The sequence below is a fragment of the Formica exsecta genome, unplaced genomic scaffold (genome assembly GCF_003651465.1).
Source record: "Formica exsecta isolate Colony F162 unplaced genomic scaffold, ASM365146v1 scaffold80, whole genome shotgun sequence".
In the NCBI taxonomy this organism is placed as follows: Eukaryota; Metazoa; Arthropoda; class Insecta; order Hymenoptera; family Formicidae; genus Formica; species Formica exsecta.
In genome coordinates, this window is record NW_021853570.1 from 578,622 (window position 1) to 590,095 (window position 11,474).

The window sequence follows — 11,474 nt, forward strand, 5'->3', positions numbered from 1 at the left end:
TGTACGCTCCCAATCTTAATTGTAAACGACGTGTACAGATATTTGAGAACGTAATCTCTTTTCTATTCTCCCCAGTTCTCCCCCTTTATCTCTTTAACTCTTATGTTAGAGAAAGAGAAGGTAGCACCGCGATTCAAGCTTTTCTTTTTCTTTTTAAATGCAACATTGGAACACTTGATTAGAATGTGCAGCTTATACTTAATATGTTTATATATTCAAATGGCGAAAATAAATCTAATCTAATATAATCTAATATAATATAATAAATAAAGATTACATTAGATCGGAGCTAAGTGTATACATACATACATAAATGTACATATGAAACATAATTTCTTAATTTATGTAGTTATATTAACTGCTAGCACACTAATACCATAGACATAGATATTCATGACTAATATGCATGCTAGTTGTTAGAAAAAAGTTAGAAGACAGTTTTCTAAATGTCTATATATTACTATCGTTTTAAATATTATCCTTATCTTTTACAGCTTGAAAAGAAGCGCCAATTGGAAACACAAAGAGTTCACACATTCCAGCTTATGTTGGAGAAAGAACAAAGTTATGTAGATAAGTTACGGAGCGAGTTGGCGAAAGCTGGCACCGGTAATGGAAACGTCAATATCGCGACTTTACAAACAGAGCTAGCGGGTGCCGAAAGAAGAGTGCGCACCTTGCAGGAACAGCTCGCAGCGATTAGCACGAGTAATGAACAGGTCTGCATATTTATCTCACATTTCTCTGTATTGTCTCCTTGTATGTTATAAATTTCTTCAATGTTAGATTATCTACATTCACCTTTATTGGAGAGGAATGTTAACCAATTGAGTAAGGAAAATGTTGGCAGTATACCAACAATTGTCAGTAGTATTAAGCTGCTCGCGTTCTATCGGCAGAGGCTGCCGCTAATTTGTGTTAAATTGTGTTGCAAGTATGCCAAAATCTGCTTGATTTTTGCCGTCGAATTTTGCTATATTTCTGCCGGTATTCTGCCAGCATTTCCTATACGCCAAATCCCGTATCAAATTTGTATATATATAGTCTTCTTCCGACAAAATTTGTAGCAGACACTTTGCAAAATCTGTTTTCGACAGATTTGGCTATCTGGGTTATATCTAATGCATCTAAGAATTCGAAAATACAGGTTGTAATTAAATGAAGAAGCACTAGTTTATGGAATTAAAGAAAAAAATTAATTTTAAATTATAAAGTTCTAATAAACATATATCTGTAAACATGCGCTTACTAAAAAACGATATGCAATACAATGTATCTGTTACTATGTTCATTTAAACTTTTTACTAAGAATTGAATTTCTTTCTCAATTCAATTAGTATTCTTTTGTTAGTTCTATATTCTGTATATTGTTATAGCCAAGACTCTAGGAAAACGCCTGTATAAATCTGACATTTAATCTTATCAATGTGGCAAATGGGTTAATACAGAGTAGTCTGTTATAGCGTACAAACTACTAGGGTACAATTGGAAAATGAGTAATTCTGAATGAAAACATTTTCCGTAAATGTAATTTTCTTTTTCTTTTTATACAAAACTTTATTTTCAAGAAAATCGGAAAATAAATATCTTTTTCTCTGTTTATATGTTATATCACTTTTGACAATGTGAGGATGATAGGTCAATGAATTCATTTTAGCGAATGGAACAGCTCTGTTCCAGAATATGAATAAAAATATAATACTATCTATTTTTAAGAAAGTAAAAATAATCCTAATATTTTACATAATTTGGCAATTTTAATTTTTCTTTATTATTTTTTTTTATACAAATATTTTAATATTCTTATTTATATATTTTGACAACCGCTGTTGAAATACATTAGAAACAGATATATGTCACAAAATAGTTAAAAATTGCCTAAACTTGTTGTTCGTAATGACATATTATATTATATTAATTTCTCAATTTTTACACACATACAAAATTGATTTTTTTTTTTTTTAACAAAACACGGGGAAAAGATTTTCCTCTACACTTTTTTTTTTATTTTTTAGTATTATCTCTTTTCCAGTTGTACCACCGACAACAGACCAACTTGTATAACGATCTACCGTGAATGCACCGAAGCTTTCGCCCACTTTTGCTAACCCATCATTGTGTCTTACAGCTTTGCCTTTTCGGTAACAGCAATCTTTTGTTGTGTCTTACAGCTTTGCTCGTTGGTAACAAACACCTCGTGCTCCTCGGGCTATTATCCACTTTCAAATAACGGCAGTGGCACAGACGTGCCACCCCCACTGCCATCGCGTAAATCCTTATCCATGCAAAGTCTCTCTCCACCGCCTTTGCCTCCCAGACCTCCACCCGCCGCAAATACGCAAAACACAGCCCAGCCGGAGCTGGACCGACATCTGTTGACTCATTTAACGCCCTCAACCGTCAGTCACAGTATTCCTAACTCTGTAAGTAGCCTAATCATCCGATACCATTACATTAATGCCCATTGTTCTGTATTTGTTTTATGCTCGTGCTGATAAATGTATATACATAATAGTGAAGTCATAAAGAAATCAGGGAATCTAAAAATTCAAAAATTTTAGATTTCAAAATGATTGTTAGTTCCCTCCCTCTCAGAGTGTTCAAGATTAACTTACACACTAGTGTACTAATTGTTCATAATTGTTCAATTAATTTTTTATGTATTTTTTACTATCTAATTTTGTAATTCAAACATAATAAACTAGTAAACTTACTAGTAAACTAGTAAACTGAAAGTTATAGTTAAATTTAAGTTAAGAAAAATTATAAATGTTATATATAAGAAATATAAATGGAACTTAATAAATATTCTATACAAAGATATATGTACTGCTATACACACACACGATTTTTTTTTTATATAAGGGTTGATCTTATATATAATGAAATCTAATTATACAAATATTTTTTTTATGAAAAATAATTTCTATAGAACACTATTTCTGGAATAAGTACCAAACTGTGAAACATATATAATGCATTATTTTTCAGTTTTCCCAGGATGCCAATTTGAGCGCTTCAAACGCGCTCACCAAACATCAACGAACAAAATCGAGTCCGGAACAATTAGGAACTACAGCGATATCTCCGTCAGAAGCTAGTAGACGATTGATCGCATCTGAATCAATGAGTGATCTATCACCTCCAAGACATCTTAAACACAATGATATCGATGTCAATGAATTACCACGTATTACTCCACCGGGGACACCTCCGCCACCATATCCAGCCCCCATTTTAGGACAAGATATTTTTTCGTCTACACCAAATGATGTAAATATTTTATTGATTTTAACCTGTTTTCAAACATTGTATATCACTTATTGATTTTCTTATTGAGGTTCCTGATTCATTCTTGTAACTATATTGGATTATAGTTAGACGTTAAAAAAAAAAAATTATAAACTTTGTTGCACTGTCAAAATTTAATTAATTTTGCTGCCTTATGCAGCTAATAAGGGATTAGAAACCTTAAATATTTGTGTTATTTATGGGTTTAATTGTATTGTATATATATGTTGTAATTGATAGTTTTTTTGCAACAAGCATACAATGTGAACTTGAGAATTTTAAATAAAAAGAAACAATACAAATAATAAAAAAATATACTAATTCTTCGATTTTATTTTTAAGATCAATTTTTATTCTATATTTCCAATTTATTTCTTATGAGATTTGTTCTATTAATTATATTATTAATATAATAGACAGATATATGTAATAAACTTTATAATCTATATATATAGATCTATATATATAGCTTATATATATGTATGTATGTAAATATTATTTTCCCATTTCTCTTTTTATATAGCTTCTTTATAATAAAAACTTTTTCTGTAATAGGCACTTGCAACTGATATCATTCCTGGATTGCCAGCATTTCAACAGCCAATTATGTCAATGGAAGAAGATGATGTTAGTGATCAGGAAATTGTAAGATATCGTCTGAAAATTCGTATATAAAATGCTTTCCAATATCTTCAGACGTTGACTTTTTAATATTTTCAGGGTCAATTGGAAGATCACGGACCATTCCAATCTTTATCCAGGCTGTGGGGACATCATGCACACCTTGCTGTATTTATTAATTATGTTTTATCTAATAGCGATCCTTCTAGCCTGGTATGTATAATTGATTGTTTATTGTGCTCAAAGATATTAAAGACAATTGCATATAAAATTGTATATAAAAATGTAAATTATAAATATTTACATTGGTATATTTTTACAGTTATTTTATTTGATAACGGATTTATATAAGGAGGGAAATGCCAAAGAAATGAGAAAATGGGCATACGAGATTCATTCTAGTTTCCTAGTACCTGGTGCGGTAAGTCTTGATAGATAATACACAAAAATAATCTTAGAATTATTTATAATATATATATCTCATTTAACAAAATTCAAATTCAATTCATATTATTTTTGACATTTGTACTTACATAAATGTTGATTTTGATATAATAAATAGTATTTTTTGTTCAGCCATTACGTCTGCATAATGTAGATGAAAATGTTGCGAATGAAATAGACGACGTTCTCTTGAAGGAATCTGATAAAGAAGAAATTCTTAGAAAGGTATGTCAAAGTATTGAGTAAACTAATTTTATATATGTTGTGTGAGATGTCCGTAAATTTCAATTTAATTTATTTATCCAGAAATATTTATAAGAGTCTAAATAATGAAAGTTTCTCTGAGACTCTCTTTTTATTTTGCACAGTTAAATTTAAACTCTATATATTGGCGATTTTTTCTTCTGAATTTAACAAATGCAATAAATCTTTTAACAAAATCTTAATATTTTTCTATGCAGATATTTTGGAAAGCACGTAATAGAGCGAAGGAAGAATTGAACGAACAACTGACACATTTCCAACAAAAAAGAACCGCAGGATTGGCCACGATCTTTGGCCCGACCGATATTTCGCTTGATGAGAGCATATCTGACAAAACGCGTGAAACAAAAATTATTGAAACATACCTGCTGCCAAAGATGGAACCTTATTTGTAAGATTTGTCTTGGAATTTGAACAATTTTTTTTAGGAGACTTAGTATTACGTATTATGTGCATTTATAAAAAGCAGAATATGTGTATATAACATAATATATATAATCTTTTATCTAAAACGAATTATAACTTGTTCCTAGATTTACTCTCTATAATTGATCAATGAGTAATAAGCCAAAAACAATATGATAATTGTATACTTAGAGATATATCATTGACAATTTTTATAAGAGATACATCATTACATCGGATAATATAATGCGGAAAAATTGTGCAAAATTTCAGGGAGGATATAGAGAAGGAACATGTGGATTTGCGGCTATTCACGACAGCAGCTGGTCTAGCTACAATATTGATAAAGATATTTCAATTGCGACCAGTATGGGCTGATCGAGTGCCTACTTTTGTCGCAAAAGATAAATCCAACATCAAAGCACGGCTGCTTACTGGAAAAACGCGTAAAATGACGATCAGAGGACATCATTTCGTGGCACATCAATACTTCACGATAACTTACTGCAATCATTGTCAACTTATCATTGGTGGTATCGGCCCTCAAGGATATTTATGTAGTGGTACGTAAGATGTATAATAACATATTTACAAGACCCCTGGATCAAACAGAGAAAAATAGATTTCTCTTGAGCATTTTTTATAAATAATTTTATAAAATAAATAATCAAACTTTAAAAATGTGGATTCTAGTTATAATAATACAGGAATGCAATCGTTATTGACATTTATTTATATCATAAATTATTTACTACTTATCTCATAAATTACTGTGATTTTGAGACATATTATGGAGAGTGAAGCACATATAGTACATAGCATTATGATTGAATGATATGGGAGAAACGGTATTATTCAAGCAAAGTTTGTTATTAAAAATTTACTTTTAAAAAAGATCTTTTATCTTCAATCACTTATAAAATTATTAAGATTATTAATCTCTCGACGTTTTTTTAAATGAAGAATGGACTTTAAATTAATAAGACAATTGTAACAATAAAAGATGGAAAAGTAGCAAGTTCTAAAATAATTAAAAAGATTATATTCAATATATAACACGAGACCAATTCTCTCAGGCTTACTTTTTTTTATTTTTCTTTATTTTATATGAAAGTTAATATTGATTTTGCCGAAAAAAGCTCATAGTTTAAAACTTCAATCAAGTATTACACTTTGTTCTTTTTTTTTTTTGATATCTTTATTATTATTATTATTATTATACAATAACATTTACCTCGTTTTTTTGAAACTCGTATAATTTGATGTATCTATAGAATTTTCTTTATATACAATATAATATTGCATATATACAATGATCGTTCATTAAATGATTGACAGATTGTTCTCTCAGCGTACATCGACAATGTGTTCGTGTGGTAGAGGAAAATTGCCCGGGTCCTTTGGTGCGAAAAGAAAGAGCCAATGATAGAATCAGTAAACTGATGGAGCGTATTCGACCCGAGAGGAAACCTCCATCTCATCATCACCATCATTCTCAGAACCATATATTACATTGTAAGATCAATTTTTAATATTTTATGCAAATTGAATTAATTTACAGTAGATATTAATTATCGGTAGACAAAAACAATTGGTTTATCGAGTGTTAAACTTTTGATTATTTATATAATGCCATAAAAAAAATTATTAATATTGAAAGATTCATAAAAGAATTTATATTGTTTCATGCATGTAAAAGCTTTATTTTTTTTTTACATCTTTTTCATATCTTTTACTATTAATTACAGCAATATGGCTTTTTGCCACATTATGTGCGCGCACATGTTTTTTACTAAAAATAAACATAGTTTGTTTTATATATTGAACTTCTCATATAAAGTTAAACTTCAGAACTAGAATAACAGTTATAGAAAACAATAAAATTTATAGCTTGAATAAAGACAATGCGAGTCAGAATGCTAATAAATCGGTGTGGAAATAATCTATTAAAACAAGAAAAAATTATTCTTTATAGAATATCTTGACCATTAATTTTGGCTTCTCTCCTAATCATTGTTTCATAGAAGCAAGATATTTCTAAAATAATATTTTTCTGAGCCAAATATTTCTACATCACCAAATCGAAATTATTTATGTTTTATATTTTTGCATCTGTAAACTATCACCTACTTTTGTGAAAGAAAGCAGCTGAAAATGATCTTAATAAAATCGGAAATTTTTTATTTCAAAGTATCCTATATAGAAAGTAAGATAATAAGATTTTAATAAATAATGGTATTTGCACACCGATACTAGCGTTTTAGCTTGCATTGCCTTATCTTTATTTACTTTGAAAAAAAAACTGTTATTTTAATTTTTATTTTGCAGTAGACAAAATCAAAAGAAATGAAGAAGATTCCGGTACATTAACGGATGGAGAAAATGGTAAGTCTCTTTTCTCTTTCACTCATTATCTTTTTCTTGCTTTTTTTACTTTTTTAAACAAATAATAAAATGAGATTTTTTAATAAAAATTAGAATTACATGCAGAAAAGTATTATAATTATTTCTTTGGTACAATTACTTTTTTGGAAATTATACTTTATTTAAAAAGGAATAATTATTTCCAAATTATGATCGGAAAAGCATATCATTCTAATAAAAAATTTACAGTAACATCACTGTCATAGAATTGTATTATGCTATATATTTAGGCGCGAGAGGCTACTGCGTTTCTCGATCATAATAATTATTTTTGTAAAATATTTTTTATTCTTATAACACTCAGAATTAATAAGCAGAACTAATAAAACATATCAGTAATTAAACGTCAGAAAATGCCAAATTGAATGCGTTCTTTATTGGATAATATGACCTTAATATATCGCTGTCAATAATATCAGTGTATTATCGCGCGAGCGGAATAGCATGAGCTTCGAAACAAATCAGTCTTCTACAAGATCTTTACTCGCGCGTTGTTTCTTTTTCCGTTTCTTGCCATCATTTGTATAATTTATCGAATAACTTTGGCAAACGGCAAATAGTGCTTGTATTTTTCATTCAACACACACACACATTTCTATCCACATTATATACAGAAAAATATATAACTACAGAAGATGAGAAAATTGTGATAGCATATATAACAAGGTATTTGTGAAGAATATGTAACAAGATATAATAACGTTAAAAGGCAAGGCGTTTAATATAGTCGTAAATTGAATTTTTCACTATTAAACTCATTGTTATACGAAAAGCTTAATAAACGGGAATTGTTCCTTGTATTATAATAAAAACGTTAAAAAATTTACAAAAAATAGACTAGTAAATAGAAAGAAATATATCTGTAAGACAATATTTGTTTGTGTGTGACTTTGGTTAAATAAAGTAATTTGTACATGTGACATATTTCTGTAGATACTCGGAATAATAGCCTACAGGCGGACAGTAATGAGTTAGTTGATAATGTTAATAATCTCACATACATACACACATACATACATATATACATACGATTAGAATTAAGAGAAATTTTTCAAGATTATTAGAATAACACAGAGTTAAAATAAATAAATTGTAAATTATGTAATAATGCCTGGTTAAAAACCATATATCTGAATTATAAAATTTTTGTTTATAATCTCAATTTTAACTCTGCATTGATATTTGTAATTCTAGGAGAACAGCGGTCAAGCAGTATAGCCGGAAATGCTCGTAGCAGTTGTGAAAGGTCGCGAATTTCCGGTTTAGGAGGAATTAACGATCATACCGATAACATGGACAATCCTTCATCACGAGAAGATATTTCCGAAATGTATGTATCTAGATAGTGGCACATTTTATCTATTTATCTATTTTCCTATCCATACTGATAGTTTTGCACAGAAATGCTTCACAAAACATATTAATACATTCATTTATTTCTCCAAGTTCAATAATTAATCATTGTTCAATCGTTGTTTTAATGTCTTTCGATGTGTATAATGTCTTTGAATTTGAAATCGAACGTGTTTTATATTCTTTTAGTTTCTGTTCCAATTTTATGAACTAACTTTCATAGATCTATCGAAATTTATATAGATATTTTGATTGAATTACAAGGCGTGCCTAAAAAGTAATATAAGGATTTATTCTTATCATGTAAAAACTACAAATAAATCACATTATGTGATTTATACACGAATTTTTGTTATTTTTTTAACAGTCTTTTTTAAAAATTCTCTATAATCTTATATAAATGTATTGTGTAAAGAATTTTAGTTAAATTATATAATATTTTCTTAATGGTAAATTTTTTTAATGTTTCGCGCGGAAATTAATATCGATTACATATTAAATCATATTAAATAGATGGTTGAGAAAAACTTGAATATATTTCAAAATTGGATACTGAAGAGTTTAAAAGAAGAGATTATTTGTTACTAAAATTATTTTTTATTCATAATTTTGTCCTGAATATTGATTGCCAAATAAATCAAGTATATGTCACAGTTTTCAACCAGTTATATTTATCAGTGTTTTTCATATATCTAAAATTTCATAAAATACGCGATAGTGCCTTTGTGATATCACTCTACGGCCCGATTGCGGCGGATCAGACAAATTGTCCTGTTCTTATTTTGATATTGTCCATCATTGTGCTCAAGATGATATATACCGATGCGAAAATTATATTTTTTTTTATTGCCATGTCTCCGTATACGACAATTGTTATGTTTCTTGCTGAAAGAAATTCACTCACTATTCTTTGTTTCGTATGTGGCGCACATATCGTTAACAGACTTTATTTTCAACTCACTACTTCGCTATTATCTAATAGCGATAAGTCTTGAAACTATATGCATAATAACGAGATGTTTGAGAATTACATGAAAAAATACACACATGAGAGAAATTACTTTTTTTATAGACATATTTTATCTTTTTATAAAATTAAGAAGCTAAGAAAATGTATATATTACTTTCCGGGCACTTCTTGTATTAAAATGTATATATATGTTGTTTTTTATATTTTGTCCACACATAATCTCACGAAGCATTGTATTCCAACTAAATCATTAGATTTATGAATTTCTGCATTCTTAGGTTCTAAATTTAATTCAAATTTTTTTTTCTATTTGTTGAGTTTTTTTAACACCAAACATTCTCAAAAATCGTTGATTTTTCAGATAATTTTTTAATTACATAACAGTATCGCGAGGATATTGATAATGAATATACATTATTCTATGCGTCCGATTTGTTTGCGTCGTGGACAGTAAAAAGATTTACGCTTTGTTAATTACGATTACTTAGGGTCCAGCAAAATATTTCCAGTAAGCCAAAGACGTCAAACATCAACAGGTCTGAAAGTTACAAGGAGCGGATACATCATAAGGTAACTAAAAACACATTATTTATAAATACTCAATATAATGCTAAAGTTACCATCTATTAAATTATTTTATGCGACAATTAAAAAATATTAAATTTTTACTACGTTTTTAACTTATTAAAAATCATATATTATTATATAATATAAAGAATTTTATTGAAATCACATTTACACAGACACACAATATATTTAATAATCTATTTTACACACCATACAAACATAATTGCGTGTATGCGTGTCTCGAGTTTCATATCAGGATGTTTGTATTTAAAAAAATGATTTCATAATTTTTGCCATCCATTGACGGATAGACACCCTGTATAAGATAATATGCATACCCTATAGATTTGGATAATTTATCTTTCTTAATAATTTTATTACATAATTTACAGAGAGAATTAGGCATATGTTCAACTTTTTCCTTAATAATGAGCGAATATTATTAAAATATATATTTCTTCTTTATGAGAGGATATATTGTAATCTCTTATTTTATTGCTTTGTCTTAATTACTAAAATTAATATTGAAAATTGTAATTGTGAAATATTCTTTCGACATTTCGAGACAGAAATGTATCTAAAAAAAATGCATCAAGTATTCATAAACATCATATGTTACTACATTGTTTAGCAATAAAACTCAATTGCTCTAGTATAGCTATATATAATTTAAGTAAACTTATAACTAAAGTGGCATATTTTCAATTGCAGCGGCAACTGAGAGAAAAGAGGAAGACCAGCGATCCGAATCTCTCCAAAACAAAGTAAGTATTTTTTATTATATTTACATGTTGATATTTGTGCATTGATTGAGTTCCTTGTGTGATAATTAATTGTGGCAAAATGCTATAAATTTTTAATGCACACGAGTATAAAACTGCAAACATTATAGACCATTTTGAAAGATCAATAAGATTTAATAACAATATTAATACTTATTATCATGATAGATATTAATAGTATCATGCAAACGAATTTACAATTGCACATGATAAGTGTCTTGTTTATCAATAAATTATATCGGGCAGTGTCAATGTGTATAGTTAAATAGATAAAATTCTTTCTTTATGGTTATTTTTCTTCAAAAGTATCGTAATCGATTGGAAAAGTATTATACTTAATATATATATATATA

General features: G+C 28.4%; 1 protein-coding gene across 4 annotated transcripts in view; it reads left to right on the top strand.

The window, feature by feature from the left end:
• LOC115244221 (rho guanine nucleotide exchange factor 11) overlaps nt 1-11,474 on the top strand; it is a 38,431-nt gene that overhangs the window by 7,133 nt on the left and 19,824 nt on the right. For all 4 annotated transcript variants that reach the window (XR_003885334.1, XM_029821688.1, XM_029821689.1 and 1 more), the window contains exons 6-19: nt 495-719; nt 2,172-2,423; nt 2,992-3,273; nt 3,847-3,936; nt 4,012-4,125; nt 4,235-4,333; nt 4,489-4,581; nt 4,818-5,011; nt 5,299-5,588; nt 6,364-6,540; nt 7,354-7,410; nt 8,644-8,779; nt 10,261-10,342; nt 11,051-11,103. Coding sequence is in view for 3 of the 4 variants with exons in the window: in XM_029821688.1 (XP_029677548.1) it covers nt 495-719; nt 2,172-2,423; nt 2,992-3,273; nt 3,847-3,936; nt 4,012-4,125; nt 4,235-4,333; nt 4,489-4,581; nt 4,818-5,011; nt 5,299-5,588; nt 6,364-6,540; nt 7,354-7,410; nt 8,644-8,779; nt 10,261-10,342; nt 11,051-11,103 (2,144 nt within the window). In the remaining variant the exon portion in view is untranslated. The remainder of the gene's footprint in view (nt 1-494; nt 720-2,171; nt 2,424-2,991; nt 3,274-3,846; nt 3,937-4,011; nt 4,126-4,234; nt 4,334-4,488; nt 4,582-4,817; nt 5,012-5,298; nt 5,589-6,363; nt 6,541-7,353; nt 7,411-8,643; nt 8,780-10,260; nt 10,343-11,050; nt 11,104-11,474) is intronic.